General features: G+C 37.4%; 1 protein-coding gene across 1 annotated transcript; it reads left to right on the top strand.

The window, feature by feature from the left end:
- The first annotated feature begins 1,208 nt into the window (after positions 1–1,208).
- On the top strand, positions 1,209–14,599 carry rbm6 (RNA binding motif protein 6). Its single transcript, XM_079241937.1, has 23 exons — positions 1,209–1,322; positions 1,918–1,981; positions 3,088–4,600; positions 4,702–4,791; positions 4,907–4,976; positions 5,874–5,947; positions 8,518–8,592; positions 8,767–9,058; positions 9,164–9,321; positions 9,406–9,506; positions 9,596–9,665; positions 9,766–9,838; positions 10,373–10,431; positions 10,513–10,633; positions 10,836–10,933; positions 11,899–12,255; positions 12,363–12,512; positions 12,601–12,666; positions 12,833–13,060; positions 13,152–13,226; positions 13,329–13,429; positions 13,537–13,588; positions 13,676–14,599. Exons 2-23 carry the CDS (start codon positions 1,935–1,937, stop codon positions 13,769–13,771), a joined length of 3,966 nt encoding a protein of 1,321 aa, XP_079098063.1. The 5' UTR covers positions 1,209–1,322; positions 1,918–1,934; the 3' UTR covers positions 13,772–14,599.
- Positions 14,600–19,979: the final 5,380 nt, after the last annotated feature.

Below are 19,979 nucleotides of genomic sequence, written 5' to 3'. Positions count from 1 at the left end.
AGTTGTTATATTGTAACCTGTAATTAATAAATTAAGAATTTATTGCAGAGTCAATATACTGTACGCATATGTATAGTTTAAATATATGTTTATATATGTGTGTAATTTTTTCATTGTGTGTTTAGCAACATTTCGCGAAGCTACGGGTTGCTATTATGCTCACGAATAAAAGAGAAGAGCAATATTAATATTGAGTTCTTTATTGACCTGTAATGCTTCAGCATCTTTCTTTTAAAGAGAATATGTCAGTGATTGCACTTCGTAAGTGGAGGTTTGGTATTTATACTTGCACTTTTTCTTGTGCATTATTCATAACTATCTAAAGTGAACACAAAAAGGACATGTTCTTTTTATGAATTTGGTGAATCAACAAATCAAGGAAGTTGGAGACAGATATTCATATTCACAAATTGATATGTAAGCAATATATGATGCCAGTACACACAGTGTGGCTGCTGTCAATATTATGATTCATTTGTTGGGTGGCCGACGATAATCCTGCAAGGATGATAGTGAGTAGTAATTCAAGTGTCTCAGCAGAAATTAAAGAACAAAAATTCAATACCACCTCAAAATAATCAAAGATTCACACTGGATAATGACAGAAGCAAGTTCCTATGACAGTGATTACTTGGTTACCATCATATATGCAGATGAAGAAATAAGGACATAATGGATACAGTTAAGACGCTGCTTTGAAAATGGGCAAATTTGTGACCGTAAGATGTAAAATTTCATGAAAAATTAATAGAAAAAAGTATAAATACATTCAGAGAGGAAAAGTATGAATGGTGTTTATATATTTAAAACAACCGAAAAAAAAACCCAATAACCAATCTTAATGGGGTTAACTCAGTTTAAAGATCAGGCAGAAACAACCTAGACCTTCTTTTGTACTTTTAAACAAAGAAACAACTTGAAGCACGTAGAAAGTGCCAATGACTGGACATTATTTTTTAGATGGAATCTGCAAACAGACAGACAGACAGACAGACAGACAAACCAACACTGGCACATACATGACCTAATACATGAAGATAATAAAGAAAGTCGTCTAAAGTGTTACATGATACAGGACAACATGTAAAGGTGGAAAAATATCGGTCAACAAAATTGCAAGGACCAACAATAGAGGGCAGCAAAGTGCTCTTTGGTATTTTATGTGCATAATTAGGAAAAGAAAGAAGAAGATACCGTCGTCTTCCGCAGAAAAAGAAGAAGAAGAAGCGCATCGGTCTCCATTTTTTTCATAATCAGTTTCTGCAGCGACGATTTGGGTGAAGACTATTCATAACAGGAACTGAGGTTTAAGAACAGCTAAGGTAGGTCTTCTTGTTAGAAGATGTCAGCGTGACTGAGGTTAAGCCCGGGGTTAGAGAAAGATACTGCTGGTTTGCAAGCTAACCCACAACAGCCGTCAATTCAATGTTAGCAGGTGAAGACAGCTCAGAAAATAAAGCGTCACCCGGTGGGTCGTTGTGGCGATGTGCCGCCTTTAAATTGTTCCTTTAATTATATCCCGGCAATTTTGTTCCATCATGAGTATTTGTTCCCCTTCATTCGTATACTTTACATTAATTTGTGCCGCCTAAACTGTCTGTTCTTGCTGTGGCGTAGGTTTGCACGGCCTAGTTCTGGCTACGACTAGCGGGCCACCATGGTGTATGTCCCACCATTCACATCCACACCGCGTTGGGTTATAGCTCACATTTCAAGAGCATAGACTGTGACTGTGATCAACATATCGCCCATATTTACGTAGATTATCAATTAGTTAAGAACAAATTGTGCAGTCTAAAACTGCATAACAACTTGATAATAAATGATGTATTTGCCATTGTCTAGTGAAATATATATATATATTTTTTTATCTGTTTGCCTTTTTATGCAAAGCATTTTTTTTTTTTTTTACTTCAGGTTGGATATTTGCAAACATGTGGGATGGACCAGGGCATGGACCACGGGGAGGACTTCCTTTTAGGTAAGACGGCATCCTTTATTCATAAGCATAGACTTTAAAACAAAGATCAGCTCAGAAGTGAGATATAAATCTATTTTTTTGTGCAACTGTACTTTTGATATTTTTATCTATTGGAATTTTTTAATGCAAGGCAATATACTTAAAACTTTGTATCATATCTAGATTTTAGGATATTTAACATGCATTAGCATTACTGAAATTCCTATTAAATCATATTTGTTATATATCTCCTTATAAAATTAATTAATAAAACTGAAAAACAGAAAAAGCGTATTTGTAGCAGAAAACGTAATCCTCTTATGTTCCATCAACATTGTTATCAGGTATCCAAAGAAAAATCTATTTATGTTAAATGATTGTACTCAGGAACAGGTAACCTACCCATTATAGTGTTAATGACATGTGATATTGAGTATTTAAAAACAGTGTGTGACAGCTACACAATATAAAGTGGTATTGTGTTTCCAAACTTCATCATAAACCAGTTTTCCATAAATGACAGAAATTCTGATGCAAAATAAAAAGAATCACAACAGGAAGAAACTTATACTCATTGAATACTCTGGTTTAAATCAGTAAATCACAGAATAATCTTAAAGTTCAGATCTTACCTTACCTGTCTTTATGTGTGTGTCTGTGTGTGTTCGCACCAGGGCAAAACTTTTACATTTTTTATATTTCAAACTAAAGAGTACATACTTGTCTCAGCATATTGTTAGTATAGTTGCAATATTTAGGTCAGCCATGTTAAGGCATTGAATTTCCATAAAGTTACATTTTACATTCCACTAAAAAAAAAATTGCAGCATGACAGGAACAGGTTGTGGAGTGTGAGCTTGTTTCCTCGTGGGGATTTTGTCAGACACTTGTCTTAATACTTGCTGAATATAGCGAGTCATTTAGTTGGCAATGCTGAAAGTTTTTCTGCTTTTTTATATGTTAACAGGTGCAGTCAAAAATTAGGTGCACTGCTGCGATTTTACATTCACAAACTTGCACAAGGAGGTTAACTGAACAGGGGAAAAAAAGTTGAGCAACTTCTTCTCTGCTCTTGGTTGTTTGTAATTCAAACAAACAGTGGCCTTTTATATTCCTGTGCTTTTCAGGGGTGATCACCGTGGAGAGATGTTTGGGGGCAGAGACTGTCCAATGCCAGATTACAGAGGTAGAGATGGGATGCACATGGGTCCCATGGGTCATATGGGCCCAAGACATCTAGATGTTCCACCAATGGACATGAGGAGGATGGATGGTCCACCCATGAGGGGACGTGATATGGATCCACGTGATATGCGAGGAAGAGAACCAAATCGAGAGTTATTCAGACTTGGAGAGGAGCCAGACTTCAGTTTTAGAAGGAACTATGAAGCTTCAACTGGAGACAAACTAATGCACTCATCTGGTTTTCCAGGGCCAGGCAGGGGTCCAGGAGACATGGGAGGGAGGGGTATGCGTCAACGGGAACCAAACGATCGGTTCATAGACATGAGAGAAAGAGAGTCATTTCATTATGACATGCCGCGGTTCAACAATCCTAATTTTGATGGAAGAAGGGGTTTTCCCATGAATCGAAATGATGGCTTTAGGGACATGTATGACAGACCCCCAATGGGTAATGATGCTGATCGCTATGATATGGACTTACCGCCACGTGAAAGGAGAATGATGGATTGTGACAGAAGAGGAGGGCCACCTTTCAATCCTCGGGGTAGATTTGATTCAGATATGGATTTCAGAAATCGACCTGGACCGTCAGCTGAATTTAGAGGTAGAGATAGATCTCCTTTAAGATTTGGAAAGACTGATGAACCTCCAGGGGACATTAAGAGGTCAGATATGTCTTTAGATGTTGTTGGTCCACAGCAGTCTGAGTTTATGGGCACAGCTGACAGTAACAGAGAGTATCCAGATCCGAGTGGTAGTCCTGTTATGGATTATCGGTGCGGCGAGGAAATGACTCTTGCAGAGGAATGGAAAAACCGTCAAAAGGACAAGAATCCTTTCATGGGTAAAAGCATGGGAAGTGTACCTGAACCCGTCTTCCCGACAGGTTATGGCAGAGATTTGAATGTTTGTGGTCCACCACCTTTTCATGACAGCGATAAACCATCGGGTAGCTTCCCAGACAAAGATATTAACTTTCCAGGTGGTGACCCCTTTCCTGCAGTAGATCTACCATCAGTCAGCAGCAAGGTTCCACAAGATCATCTACTTCAAGAAAAGAGCCCTTTAACTGGCCATATGGATAGAGAAAATAAACAATGGCCAGGAGAAGGAGACTCAAAGTACTTTCAGAATAAACCAAATCGTGATGAAAGACCCCCTTACCACCATGAAAAGAATCGGCCCCCACATGAGATTCAGGAGCCAAAAGATTGCTTTGAAAGGATTAAAGACGTGCCACACAATCAAGGACCTTCCAGGGATAAGCTAGGGGAAGAACATGACTTTCAAAGCAGCACAGTACAGGCGAGAGACCAGGACTACAGGGACATAGATTACAGGACAGGGTCTGGAAGGTTGTTTGACTACAAACACGAAGAACTTCAAACACCAGAGAAACTCCTGAAAGATCCCAAACCAGTCACACCTTCAAAATTCACAGATTCTGGTTCTCAGGTATGTGGCTTCTGTTTGGTTTTGCTTTTTCTTTCATCTTCAGCATTATTTCCAAGATTATATTTACTTTTTTATGTTTTGATCTTATGACTGTTTGAAAGGATCAAGATTACAGGAATGCAACAGTGAAGGACAAAGTATCAAACATTATATCCATAACTGGTATTCCAAAGACTGCCACAATGGAGCAGGTAACAAACTAGAAATATACTTTCGTTTTATTTACTACAGCCAGTTATAAATGTCTGCAGCCATTGTAATTAATATAAAAAGCATTTAATAATTCAGATGAACTATTTTGTGCAGATTCTTGGTGCCTTTGCTGTCCGTGACGGTGTGCCAATGCAGGGGATGAAAATCAAAAATGTTGTGCCAGGTAAGAATTGAAATTCTTTGAGTTTGTTTGGGGCAGTCGATCGCTAATATGTCCCTCGACATTTCGCATTAAGAACATTCGAAACTCCGCCTTCTTTATTTTTATTTCTTTACATTCTTGGTTGCTTTTGTTGATGGTGATGTCTGTGATGTTGCTCAGTGTTAAAGAAAGGGGTGGGGGGGGGAGTTCAGTTCTGTCATCCCTTGTCTTTTATGAGGACGTGAGGTCAGCAAATGCAGGATCCATTACTGGCAGCTTTTGGAGAGTGATAATCAGTGTTGGTCACAGAAGATCTGTGGCAAGTGATTCATTGAATTTGTCTTTTGGAGACTTTGTTTTTCAGTACTCTGAAAAGTAGAAGTTGAGTCTTGAAATAGAAACTGCTGGGCTAGTCTTTGTTCATCTGGCTGATCTAGAAATCTGCTATAGAGGGAAAGTTTTCCCCAGTGGATTGCTATATATGTGGGGGCTACATCCTGCCAAGCCTTTTTCATGAAGAATTACCTCAAAGGCTTTATTTTTTCATAAATAGAACTAAATGATTTCTTTTTTTTAATCTTCTTTCTTTTACTTTGATATAAACAAGACTTCTCGACTATGCAAGTGTTTACTGCCAATGGTCTGGGATATTTTTTCTGTTAAGCTTTGGCTTTAAGTGGTGAGGCAGGACTGGTACATTTTCACTCTTCGCTATACTGACTAGGGGAAAAAAATACTCAAACAAAATGTTTCCTGAAAAGGTTTGTGTTTCATTGAGTGTGAAAATTCGCTCACGCTGATCTCGATGTATTCTCGAATGCTTTTTTTTTTTTCTCCTTTTTGTTTGTTTTACTGGGTGATTGTCATTGCTGGAACTGACTAACAAAAACCCATCTGTATTTCAAATGCTGTCCCCAGGTTACAGCTACGATATGGCCTATGTGGAGTTTTTAAACCTCGAGGATGCAGTCCACTTCATGGAGTCCAACAAGGTGGCCCATCCTCGTCACTACGAAGGCTGTCTCTCCCAACAGGATTACGAGGGGTTGAGAGGGCATTTAGTAGCTGGGAGTGGGAAAGAATATGGGAAAGGGTTGCTGTTATGTAATCCCACTAGTTAAGGAGATAAATCATCTGTTGACCTTTCGGTTAATTTTGCTAATCTTACATCATCAATAGTTACACAAGTACTCATCCACAAAGCCTGAACAGAAATGATAATACAGGTTTTCTATTCAGTGTTTTAAGTACTATTTAGTACCAAGATTTTGGAAAAATATATGTTTAAGGGATTATGTCATATTAGATATAATCACCATGTTTCCAGATTTAGGCTGCAAACCACCTAACTCTGGGATGGATTTAACAAAGTCGGATGTTTTTTAAACTTTTTTTTTAATTTTTTTTATGGTAAATAAAGTAATTCGATCTTTCTGCTGGATTATCTATAAGTAAAGAGGTTTTAACCATGAGGAGCGCTTCTGTTGGTGACGAGCTTACTCTGCCATGGTTTACTGTATTTGGTTACTATTTCGTGACAGAAAAGGTGAGAAGGAAAATTGCCTGTGATCCATTTTAGTTATTTCTCAGATGTTTGTTTTCAAGTTGGCAATTGCAGTTTGAAACAATTCGCTTATTGTTGCATTAGCATAGCTTAGAGCAACATTTCTCTGGGTTGACCGCAGGTGTTTTTGCAGCAACTCCTCTGTGCAGCCAGACTGGCTGCAAAAAGCCTTCCCGTTTTTTGGGTTTTTTTTTGGTTTCTGAGTGCAGCCTGATGAAAACCTTGCAAATTCTTCTCAACAGGTAGATGCTTTTCGTTTACGACGTTTTGCTGAAGTGGTGCCGACAGTAGTTTTATGTAATTACTTTTGTGATCAGTACATTTTTTTTCCGATAAACTATATACATTGTAGTTAGACTAAATATATATATTGTAGTTAGACTAAAAGTTTTGCATTCTGGTTGGTTTTACTGTCGAAAAGCTTGAGCTTTAAGATGTTTTGCTTTCAGGGTATCAATTTATTATTCAGCAAATTTAGAACCGTTGATGTTTGGTTGTTTGCCCGAGTCTTCTTCTAGGACAGGCACAAAGTGAATGTTTTAGGTTGAATTAAATCGCTCAGATTTATTTCAGACAATGGATTGATTTACCTTCTGAATTTTGCACTTAAATCTTGATTCCATGGCGATTTTTCTCAGAAACCACCATGTGTTTGACAGATGTGGTGCAGGTTTTACCTGCATTTGTGAACATTGATCTTCTTACTTTCCATCTTGCACCATCATCAGGTCTTCTTCTTTTCCGTTTGGATTTCTTGACAGCTTCAGTGCTTTACCAAGCTTTCAGTGCTGACTGTTAGTCTTCACATCTTCAAGAAACCACAGCATTTCACCTGTGGCAATGGTTTCTGGGCAGTTCATTCTTTGTTCTGTTTTTTTCTTTTCCCTGAAAGTGTGCAAATCCTCTTTGTGGTGTTTTCTCAACCTCTTTGTTTAATCCTGGGCATTTTGATCTGGTTGCCATTTGCAAATGGGATGAAAATATTCTGAAATAACATCTACTGATCTCGGTCTTCAGTGAAGAAGCCAGGAATGATGTGCATGGTCATGTCTGAAAATGTCAACATCGTTTGTTTCTCTTTGTAGATAAAATAAGTTGTTGCTGAAGTACCTGGTATTTATGGTTTATTTATTTTTTTATTTTTTTATTAATGGTCACTTCATTTTCATTTTGATGCTGTGGTTAGTTGCATGTGATATGAAAATATGAAAGACCTAACGATGCAGCCAGTTGTGAGTTGCCTTTTTTCTGTTGAACCACGATGACGTAGTGTATTTATGGTCTGGTTAATATAGCTTGTGCAACAAAGTGTGAAATTAACCAGCATCATTTTCAGCCTATATTCCATTTGCATAGACGGCATCCTAACCTGGGGTTTTTAATGTGGCCTTAATATATTTTTTTGTGTACGCACAGTTAGGTGGTACATATTGGATATTGATGAAGGCATTGCTTGGTGTGTATTCTTAATCTGCTGAGTAGTGTTCTCATTTGGCACCAAATTTATTTCTATTCTTTGGCTCATTATGGTTAAGATGTGAGAATTTCTAATAGCAGACTCTAATAAAGCACATTTATTGATACTGGTACAACAATAGGAAAAAAAAAAGTAGAAACATTTCCTGGTACGAGTTTTTCAGTTCAAGATTTGCTCTTTTTTTTGTGTAGAACAGTTAATTTGATTTTGTGTTTTGACTTTAGTTTACAATCGTCTTACATTGCATGATCCAAATGGTTATATGATGAGTTGAATGGCAGGTAAATAGTGGAAGTAATTTGCACTTGAGGCATGGGTTTGTATTTCTCACTACACTAGCCTAGTATAGGAGCAAAAAGCAAAGCCTTGGACCTGGACTTTGTACGCCACCATATATGCTGAGCCTTTTAATTCTCAGCAGTAAAGAGGAAGGGTAAACCTGCCGTAGTGCATGTCATTTGCTTTTAGCTGGTTACCATCAACCATTATTGGTGCTTATTAGTGGTTTATTTTTCTTTCAGGGATCCCTAAAGGTTGGCACTAGAACAACTTCCATGAAGTATGTCCAGCCTGATGAGTGTGAAAGTGGTGTTCATGTAAGTGATGAGAAGACAACGTATTCTTTTTCTCTTTATTCAGGGAACAAACATTATCAAAGGAAAGACCCTTTAAAGGCTTTGTGAGACATATTTTTAGACATGGTCTGAAGGTTTCATTAAATTTGTCATTCTATAAACCAAAAACCTCTCCCACCTGTCTTTCTGAAACAGGAATCAGATCACAAAGTACCTCAAACTCAGGAATCCCTGCTGCCTGGATCAGAAGAACCTTCGGAGGAGTTAAAGGCTAACCTAAATGGATCAAACCAAAAAGGTCCCATGGAGCAGCTGTTGCATGGCCAGTGGCAGCGCATGTCTGACCTCACTCCAGAGGCCTGGCAGCAGCAGGTTGACCAACAACTCCAACAACAAGAAGCGGAGCAGCAAGGAGAACCTTGGAGCAACCGCAACCCTCCTCAGCACAGCTCCAACCAATCAAACTCTGTATTTAAAGACAGTAAAAGTATGTTGCTCTAACCTCCTTTTGCTGTTGATCTTAAAATGAAAATATCATGGTAGTGTCCCCAAAAAACTCCAAAGTGTTTCTCTGTCTCGTTACACTTTACAGCCATGATAATAAAGAATGTGAAGGCCACCACCACAGTAGAGACTATCCTGAAATCCTTGGATCCATTTGCATATCTGGATGAAAGAAATGTTCGCCTCGTGAAGGGAAAGCCCCCTGGAACAAAGTGTTTCTGCTTTGTAGACATGGATTCCCATGAGGTACTTTTATGCATGTAGTAAATTAAATACATTCATTTTGATTTCACTGAGAAGTATTCAACACAGATTGTTTCTTTTTTATAGCAAGTGACACGTCTGGTTGAGCTTCTCACTAAACCTCGTCCTCTTTATATCGATGGAGTCCGAGTTTACGCTGAGGTCGCAAAACCGCTGAAGAACCAGAAGTAAGTCACCAAGTTAAGAGTTGTCTTATCAGCCATATCTTCAAGAGAAACCCCATTCCATTAGTTCGTTTGCTTTCTCTTCATGTTAGTTTCCGAAGAGAGTACGATAAATCAAACACTTCTATTCTTGGTCAACCTCCTGAGGGCACCATGATGGCTGTAAGTTGATGTCTAATCAGAATGATACAAGAATCAGAATGATAAAGTCTTATAAAAGCACTGATTTTATTTATTTATTTTTGTTTGTTTTTCATTTCAGCCGCCGTACCCACAACCTCCACAGTATTTACAAACTCTTCCACTGCCTGTTGGTCCTCCACCCAATATGCAAGGTACCCAAATGTATTCAAACATATCAGTTGGATTCTTTCCAACTATCAGTAGTAGTGTGTTTATTTCTAATGCAGTACTACTACTTCCCAGAGAAGTGGGACATCTTTGTAAGATGGCAAACAGGAATGGCTTTACAGTGGCCTGTATGCAGTATTGGCCAACTTTTTTAAAAAATTTTTTTTTATTTATCTTTAGCCCAAGACCAACTTACTTTTCTTACTTTTGTAAACAAGTAAAATGTATCAGTCAAGTCAATTTTATTTTTCATAAGTTGTTCCTTTCACTTTAGACTTCCATATACATTATTACCTCAGAAATTACATTAGTAGAAATATGACTGAGCATATCCTCCTTGTAGCCCTAAGCACAGCATCACCATGACAGTAAAGGTGTGAAAAGTGTTTGTATTGGAACTGAATGCAACAAGTATCGATACTAATGCAGAACTCCGAACCCTCTGGGCAATAGTGTGGATTTCCTCCTTGATACACTCATTGTTCAACTTGCATCTAAATAATCTTTTTGGTCACTAGGTGAATTGATGGCTGGCTGCACTAATCCTGCTCTGTCATCTGATCCCAGCATGAGCCAAGTAGGTTACAAATCAAAAAGCAACTCTTTACATATCTTATCTCAAGTCTTGATGCTTAACTTTTCTTCAACTTCATTTAAGGGTATCTGCTATGCTGAAAGTCAAGCTGTGATGCCGGTGTACCAGACTGGTGGGCTTCATGTTCCTACAGACCCTGCAAGGATAACTGCCACAACAGATGGATCCCAGGCTTATATTTATGGTAAGTAATAACGCAAGTTTTTACAATGTTTACAGTGACTTCTTCTTATTAAATAACAGATTGAGCAATAAGTCCCACTAATAAACTACCATCTTCATGCGCACAGACTATGTAAACTTATTTTATGATGGCTTTTCAGAGATTGGTGGACTTTATATTTCCATCTGATTTTATGTAACACATTTTGTTGAATGTTCTTCAGGCTCTGAAACTCCAGACATGTCCAACTACTTGTATGACTCCACATCGGGCTTTTACTACGATCCTGAGACGACACTGTACTATGATCCAAATTCAAGGGTGAGAATCCGTTGCACCAGTGATTGTAGTACTTTTTGTGGTTTCTGATGGGGTAAAAATTTTAAAAAGCAAAACCAAAGTCCAACATAATCTGGAAAATATAGTGTTTAGCGTACATGAATTTATTCATGATAAGCCTCCAAATTAAACTTAATTCTTAGCTTTTGTGTTGATGCTGTGCATGTTGACCTTATAGCTTTCAGTCTCTTTATTGTTCACATCAGTTGTACCCAATAAATCCTTCAGTCCACGTAACTTTATATGATGACAGACTTGAAGCACATGATATGTTTAAATGCACTCAGAACATCTGCAATTCTGTCATTCAGATGGTTATGAAAGTGGTTCACAGTGCTTGTGACATGACTTGGTCACTTTTTTTGCCTTGTGTTACAAACTAAAAACTCTTTCTAAGTGGTCTATATAGTAATAATAAAAGTGCACCTGCAAAAAAAAAAAAAAAAAAAAAAAAAAAAAAAAAAAAATATATATATATATATATATATATATATATATATATATATATATATATATATATATATATATATATATATATATATATATATATATATATATATATATATATATATATATATATATATATATATATATATATACATTTACCAAGAGATATGCTGCCATTCGAACAAATCTGACAGGACAGTAGCGCTGCTTACCAACTGGGGGGAAAATGGTGGAAGTGATGTCTGTGTGAGAACACCTACCAGTTTTGTTTATGGAAAGCGGCATGAAGGACAAGAGAAAAGAACATGGAAAATTCATTTTTAGAAAACTTTTCTTTTTCCCCCCGTTTGTGTCTGGCTGCGTGGTGACCTCTGTGAGATGTGGACATTTACTTTTGAGAAATTCTGTATTAAGTAGAGAACCTGTAGCCGTCACTTATGTTTTCCAAGATTATTTTTTATTGTCATCAGAATCTGACCTACTTTGTCGTGTTTTTCTAGTACTTCTACAATGCTCAGACCCAGGAGTACCTGTACTGGGATGCTGCATTGAAAACATACGTCCCAGTTCCTGGAGGGCACTCTGCAAATAATCAGCCTCTGATCATGACTGCAGAAGACCAGGCCATTCTTTCTAACCCAGCTGCAGATGCTCCTTTAGAAATGAAGAAACCGTCGATGCCTCAGCAGCCTTCAACAGCTCCTCCAACAGTTCCCATTTCAGCTGCCACCTCCACTCCCGAGCCTGTCCCAGCTCCTGCAGCAGGTCTTGACAAAAAAGAAGATGACGACTCTGCTAAAAAGGACAAAGAAAAAGATAACAAAGAGGAGAAACCAAAAAGCCTTGCTGCGGTCAAGGTTACACTTGTATTATCATATGATTGCAAAAAAACCTGCTTGACATTCACATTTGGTTAGTAATATAGAAGGTAAATAACGAAGATGCATGTTGTTACTGGTTGCAGATCATGAAGGATATGGAGCGCTGGGCAAAAATCCAGAATCGTCAGAAGGAAAGCGTCCGGGCTCCATCTCCAGTCCTAAAGTCAGGACTTGACGATGATAAAAGGCAATCCAAGTCGGCTGATGCTGCTTTTGCTATATTTGAGAGAAAGGTTAGACTCATATTCTGCATTCAGTCTCATGAAGAATGTAGAGAATAATACAACTGCATATAAATTTTCATCATTTTCTTTGTTGTAGATCTCAGGTGGGGAGGATCTTTTTAAGAAGCCACTCACTCCTCTGAAGAAGGAGGAAAAATCAAAGGTAGGGGTCTGTTCAGTAATACTCTAAATGAGCAGTGTTCACAATTTAGTCTTTTAACTACAGGGATTCACTAATGTGACTGGGAATTATGGGCTTTTTAAAAAATATACATGTATATAATGCAAGTTACATGGCTCATTTGGGAATGTGTTGCTTTGCATCCCAGCGTCCAATGGGCTCCTTGGGTCTGCTGGCATCTGACTATGCAGCTGGAAGTGATGAAGAGGTGGAAGAAGATAAGGAAGAGGCAGCTAAAAGCACTCAAAGCAACCAACCAGAAGACAAAGAGGACAAACTAACAGATTGGAAGAAAATGGCCTGCTTATTGTGCAGGAGACAGTTTCCCAACAAGGATGCCCTGATCCGCCACCAGCAGCTTTCTGACCTGCATAAAGTACGGCTTTTCACCTGTGCCTAAACAATCCCTCACAATGAACCACCAAATTTAGGTTCTAATTTTTTTTATTTTATTTTTTTTTTTACAGCAAAATATGGAAATCCACCTCAAAATCAAGAGGTCAAAGAAGGAGCTAGAAGCTCTGGAGAACCAGGAAAAGGAAGTAAGTGACCAATAACGGAGTGGGGAGTTTTGCTGTAGAACATTGTGGTTTCAGTTTAAAAAGGTTTTATATTTTTCTAAAAGTGAAATTTATCCTTTCCAGCTAAGTGCCAGAGAAGCTTCCAGATCACCAGAACAGAAAAGAAAAAAACACCATCACCAGCAAGCACAGCATCACAGCAACACCTGGGCTGGAAGCTCCAGGTAGACTGATGAAAGTTTAAGCATGAAGGCTTTAAAGAACCATTTAGTTTTTTGTTTCCTTATAGCAGTGTTTCATTATATATTCTACCTTGTTTTTTTATGTCCAGGGAAATTAACAAAGTCAGCGAAAGACCTGGTTTAGGGTCTGAACCGGTCCAGGTAGAAATTACATTTGTATTCACTTAAAAAAGGTTAATAACAATAATAATTTATTGTTTACTAAATCTTTGTATTCTTTTCCTGAAGCCGAGGGCTAAGAAGGAGCCTGTTGTTTGGGACCATGCCACCTACAAGCAAGCAGTTCGCAAAGCCATGTTTGCACGGTTCAAGGAACTTGAGTGATCTCATCTGAACACATCTTTACTTTTATATGTGAAATTAATGTTTTGGCCCACCTTGGCATGAGAAATCCCTTTGACTGTCTTTACCATTTCTCTGCCCTGGACCTTATCACACTAGTCTGTTTTCTACACTGAAGTGATCCAATAGTGGCTGGGACCTGAACATTGCACATGTCTGGCAGATCTAAACAAGGAATATGTGATGTATGGGTTTTGTATAGAAATCATGGTGTTAATTTTTGCCCATATTTTTCATGTGGCTTATATGTACAAGTTTCTTTTTTTTTTTTTTTTTTATTATGGAAATGAATGCATTTTGTTTTAAAAACGGAAAAAAACTTTTATTTTAATGAGTTGAAATCCCTCCTATGTTCACATTTTAAGTAAAAAAAAAAAAAAAATCATTCTGTGTGCAATTTTATTTGCAGTGCAGTCAGCTGACCACCAGGTGGCAGGATGATGCCATGTTTTGTTTTGTGATGATTTACTGTATCAAAAAGTAAATTACTGAACCAAACCCGCAGTATCTAAATGTATTTAACACATATATTTAGTCTGTCAGGGCTACACCAGTTGGTTTCTACCAAATTATTCAATACTTTTTCTTCCAGTTTAGTTTTGGTCCACAGCCACAGTTTTATTTATCGCCATGTTGCACAGGATTTAGAACATAAAGCGTTCACGCTGACCTTTTCTGAAGTAAAGGAATCAGCCCTCATTCTCTGAAAGGCCTGAGTTCAGTTATTGTCAGGGATTGCATGGCGTGTTGACAGACCAGCTCCTCTGGCAACTGCAATGACATTGGGCAGCCTGAGGGGCTGCGGTCAGAAATGGGCAATCCATGATATCTACAAAGAAGCAGAAGCTTAAAAATGATTTAAATTTTATTTTGTTCAACAATGCAGAAATAAAGACCTGGTGCATTAATAAGTTAAGGTAATTATGATATTTTATGGGACTAAATAATGCGGTTAAGTTTGCAGCTGACACATAGTGCTAAGCCTTTGGCAGTGCCATTCTACTGTGGTTTGTTTAATTGTGAAATATTTTCTGAAACTGGCATTTGTGGTGAAATTTCTTGCATTGTCTTCTTAAGGCAAAAGGGAACCAGGTTGCTATTAACTTTCCTTTTGGGGAAAAAAGGTTTATGCATCTTATTTAACCTTTATTTTACCAGTAAGCTCACAAGGAGATGATGTTTTTATTCAAGTCCTGGTCAAGATGGGCAGCAGCAAATACAACCTAACAGATACAAAATGCAAAGGTTGTAAAATATCAGGTATGCAATGGCGTCATTCTAAAAATGTGATTTGAATTTAAAACACTTTATGAAATGAGCTCATCTTCCAGTCTGTCTGCAAAATATTCAATACAAAAGATGCAGAGTGGGCAAAAGCCTTTGCCTGATTCAGGACAGGGATTTGGAGCAGAAGGCAGCAAATGATGACAAGCGAGAAAAAATAAGGATCATCACTTTTCTAGGCAATTAAGGGACAGCTGTAGGTTGGCGGAATTGCCAGATGAGGCCATCCCACTTGAGTATAACTGGCAATGTTGCATTCATGTCTTACAATTTGCTATGAACCTCAGAAAACCACAGAAATCTCAAACCATTTGAAGAATTAAAGCAGAAGCAACAATATAAAGCAGTTCTTCATCCAACATAGAAAACTTTTAGTGACAATTATTTTTGCATTTTAAAAAAAAAAGCCCATCTTTAGCTTCAGCTTCACAAGGGTCAATTGTGGCTTAAGTTATCAAAAGCCAGTTGTTTATAAATGTGAAACCTTTTTAATTTCCTTCAGGAATCGTCACTAATGGGATCATCCGTTGCCATTTCCTGGAACTGAGAAAACAAAGCAAAGTCTTGACTGAAACAAGAAGTTTAAGTTGAAGCAATAAATGCTGGATAGCAAAGCTTACAAAGCTGTTACTGGCTTTATCATCAGCATAAAGGTACAAATTGGCATCTAATGCATTTAGACCCAGATTGCTGATCAAACTGATTAATAAGATAAAACTCAACCCTGAACCCTGCAGCACCCTTTTGTAGACAGTCACGATGAAGAAAATATGCTTACCAATCGTCTGTATGCCCAGTCTTATATAAAGGAGTTTCCCATTGTTTAATTACCCCCAACAATGTTATGCTTTTGACAAGTCAATAAAAAGTGTGCATAATGCTGTTTACCACCATTGTTTGTCTATGAAGCCCAATTGACATGTTGATATGATGGAGCTAGAATATAAAACTCCTTTACTTGATAACTTACAAGGAGCATCAAACATTTTGGTTATTGGTGATAGATTAGATATTGGTCTATAATTGAAATGAGTGTTACCCTCTTTCCTTTCAAAAGAGGAAAAAGAAAAGCTCATTTCCAGACAGGAGGAATGCTACTAATAAATCAATACGAATAACTCCGACTTGACTTGCAGATATATTTTAAAACTACCTGTGTCTCTGTGGCAATAGTCTAATCTGAGATAACCTGACATTATTAATGTCAATTTATTCTTTCTTTAGTTACATGCACATTTACATAGATGTGTTTGTTTATTCCCAATCAAGTAATCAATAGCAGTAATGACTTTTGTGGTCACCAGTGGTCCTTGTATCCTGTCTAAATCGTAGGTCACATATTTAGACGTTGGATTAATGTAAGATTGTCACCATATTTTCAGTCATTTTTTTATTTTTATTTCTCCTTATCCATCTGGTAGGGTGAAATGATAGTATATACATGTTTTTTAATTATTTTTATTTCTAGGTGCATCAATCAGACGAATGTTTTGAGTGCAACAGATTTTGGGTAAGGATCTTTGTATCTGTGCATAACAGAAAAGTCACACAAGTTAGTTTGAGATGGCACAATACTATAGTTAAATATATGCTCAGATGAATGAAGGAGGAATTTATTTACACTTATTTACAAATAATTGTTCCTTCTGTTGAATGAAAGTTGTCAGATAATTCTGATGTCTTTGCCAATGTTAAGGTTATTATGACATCACTATACTATTGTGTCAGCAGTTATCAGTAGGTCTTAGTATTGTGATTTATGCAGATCTTAAATAAAGTCATCGGGTCAGGGATTATCTGGTATTTCATTCCTCCTGCCAAATGGCAGAAGGGATGTGACAAAAAGGATTTCTGACTATTGTTAGTGGACTGATTTCCATTTTTATCTTTTTTCACCCCCACAATTCTGTCATAAGACCCCAAAGACACCCCAAGCTCCCAGTGACAGATGTCATCATTACCCAGTCCTAATGGTCTGTGGAATGAAAATTAATGTGCAGTTAGTGTGTGAGGATAAGAGGCTAAAAAGAGCGCCAAAGCACGAACTGTCATGTTTGTAGCCCTTCATGTATGTGAAGGAGGGTGCTGGGAAGCAGTGGGGATGGCAGGAAAAAAGTGGATAGGGGGACCAATTATCCCAGCTTGATGTCTTTTAGCAGCTGGCAGGTGGAGCTGGAGTGGCGGTCTGGGGACAACACAGCAGAGGACACAGTCAACAGGACTCTCAGATGTTGAAATGTACTGTCAGACCATAGTGAAGACAGGAGGAGGAAGAAATTCTGTGGTAAAATGACAAAGGAGCTCTAAATGAAAAAAAGCTAAACCTGAATGGAGTCTGGAAATGTTAAGCATCCATATTTGCTCAAGCATTTGTGTTTTTTTTTCCTCCTAGAAAAGCCTAAGGAAATGAATCCACAGAGCACTTTTTTTTTTTCTACAATACGGTTAAACGTAGGATGAGTATATGGTTCTCTGAAATCTCTCTTGTCCATTTTAACAAATAATCTAAAACATATCCTCTGTGGAGTGAGTTCCCTGAAGGGAAGCATATGTTTGTGGTCACCCCGTGCAAACAAAGAGACTGCCCCATCACAAGTTCATGGAAAATCAAGCTTGTCTGGGCAGTTTCACCATCTGGCATATCCTTTCAAGTGTAAGTTGAATGCTGATGTCTGCTATTGATTGTTTATCTATAATCATCTTAAAGATGTCCTCAGGATCATCGTGCATGGGACATGCCTCAGAGTACAACTTATTTTGAAAGACTTTGGACCATTGCTTGTAGCAGAAATGCTCATTGAAACTGTTATAGATACACAGAAAACATTTGGAAATGATGTCATGGTTCTGCACTCCAGCTTTGAAGGATAAATTACAGCAGTGATGGCGCCAATTTAAAACAGAAAACAGTCAGTTGGAACATTTCCTCCAGTATTCGCCGCATCTCCTCTGAAAGAAAAAGTACTCTATCAAGTTTTCTATAATTTACAGTTGTCTAATTTAATTATCACTCAGATGATTTTGGTATTTTCACAGCTGAGCAGACTTTATCTTCTGTGCTACAGTGCCTTTGTAAACACATAGTGAATCAACACATCCTATGAGAACTGTCAGAGATTCATGAAGCATGTCTGAACTATTCTAACTCTAGTGATTGAAAGTGTTCAATCTTTTTATCTGCAGCTTTACATCAGCCATCGAAAAACATGGCAGCTGCTTTAAATAATCTGTGACTGATTATTGTCTTCTTGCAAATGAGACTTCTCATTGCCTGAGGTGAACCTATTTCTGAATAATCGACGTAGAGAAACACTACAGCTCTTGTTAACATGATAAACAAACCTCATGGAAGCACAGTTTAGTAGAAAAGTGTTCTCTTATTGTTTAATAAACAACAGTAATTTTCAGCTTCTTTGTCATGCTTTCCTGCTTCAGGCATGAAATATATGTATTAAAAACTAAAATAATTTTTAAAATAAAATAAAAAAACAATACACAACTCTTTCAGATGATGTAATGACTTTGCAATGAATATACAATCAAATTCCACCAACTGTACCTTTTCATGGTGGGCATATATTCATGTAACTGCATTAGAGATGGAAACAAGGAACAGTTTTGTTTTCTTTATAAAGGCTGAATGTGCATAATAAGAGAGCCGCCACTTTGCCTGTAGGCAGCAAAATATAACCCCACCTCCCCCGAAAAAGCAATAAAATAGTAATTAACTAATTGTACATCCCAGCCTTGCTCCCGAAATTAGATTTAGGTGATAGAATGGAGAGGGATCTGTCTGGTCTGAAGTGCCCCTGCATGTCCAACACCCACCCGCTCTTACAGCTTGTGTTTAAGTACAGTGTTGTGATCACTTTGTTTCATAATGGAAACTTTACTTAACCACACACAGACTGACAGTGGTAAGTGTTACATGTGTGTTTAGAATAGAACGATAGAACAGAACTTTATTGTCACTGAACAACAAGAATTAAAAGTGGCATCCAATCAAAAGTATAACATGATGGAAAATACACAAATAAAAGCATCATAAAAAAAGAAAAGAATAAAATAAGACAATACATTTATAAAACAAACAGCAACCATCACTCACACACAAATGTGCATTGTGCTATTGCTGCACAGTAGATGTGCTTTTCAGGATTGGTGACTGTGGTTGGATGAAATTTGTTTTTTGTTTTGTTGTTGTTATTGACTTTATTGTTCTGCAGTGCCTAATAAATCAGTTAGTCTGGTCAGTTTCATGATACCCAAGAAGACATTATACTGTAGAACTTTTTAGTGTGTCATCTGTTTTTTCACAAACATAGACGTAAAAAATTTATATTTTTAAATAAAATATGTCTCAGAACAGCTAAAAATATAGAACTACCACAATTTTTACTAGAGAAAAGGCAAACCCACATGAAAAGATTAGAACTATCTGCATGGCCACCACTAGTCCAGCAAAAGTTTGTGAAATGTCTTTAAGCATGTGGCTTTTCTCAGACTCTGTCTGCTTAATAAGGTTTCTTGTGGTCATCAAGTTCAGGCACTCAGATATTTAGATTTTCCTCCTCGTACATTATTAAAGTCAATTTTAATTTTAAATTTTTATTAAAAGTTAAGTGAGCAAAAGGTTGATGGGGTTCAAGAACATGGGGGACCAAACAACAACAACTGCATTAGTATGAGGAATATTGGACCTGAAATTTATAAAATAATACTCAGATAGCACCACAGGATTTTTTTTTTGTTAACAAAAAGAAAAAACTTGTCAGTCTTGAAGTTTTATTTCATATTAAATAGATGCCTAACTCACTTATAATCAGGCTTTACCACTACACTGTGCATTGCAATGTTACTTCCAATAACCCATCATTTCCTGCCGCAATGATTTTTCTCTTTATTT

This window comes from Telmatherina bonti, assembly GCF_933228915.1.
Source record: "Telmatherina bonti genome assembly, chromosome: 6".
In the NCBI taxonomy this organism is placed as follows: Eukaryota; Metazoa; Chordata; class Actinopteri; order Atheriniformes; family Telmatherinidae; genus Telmatherina; species Telmatherina bonti.
Note: the sequence above shows the minus strand (reverse complement) of the source record. Positions and strands in the feature narration are given on the sequence as shown.

Excerpts from the sequence above, each read along its gene's own strand:
- rbm6 (XM_079241937.1), top strand. The coding sequence starts at position 1,935 with ATGTGGGATGGACCAGGGCATGGACCACGGGGAGGACTTCCTTTTAG. Across the intron at positions 4,792-4,906 it reads AGACTGCCACAATGGAGCAG|ATTCTTGGTGCCTTTGCTGT; the intron begins GTAACAAACTAG and ends TATTTTGTGCAG. Across the intron at positions 9,666-9,765 it reads CTGAGGGCACCATGATGGCT|CCGCCGTACCCACAACCTCC; the intron begins GTAAGTTGATGT and ends TTTTCATTTCAG.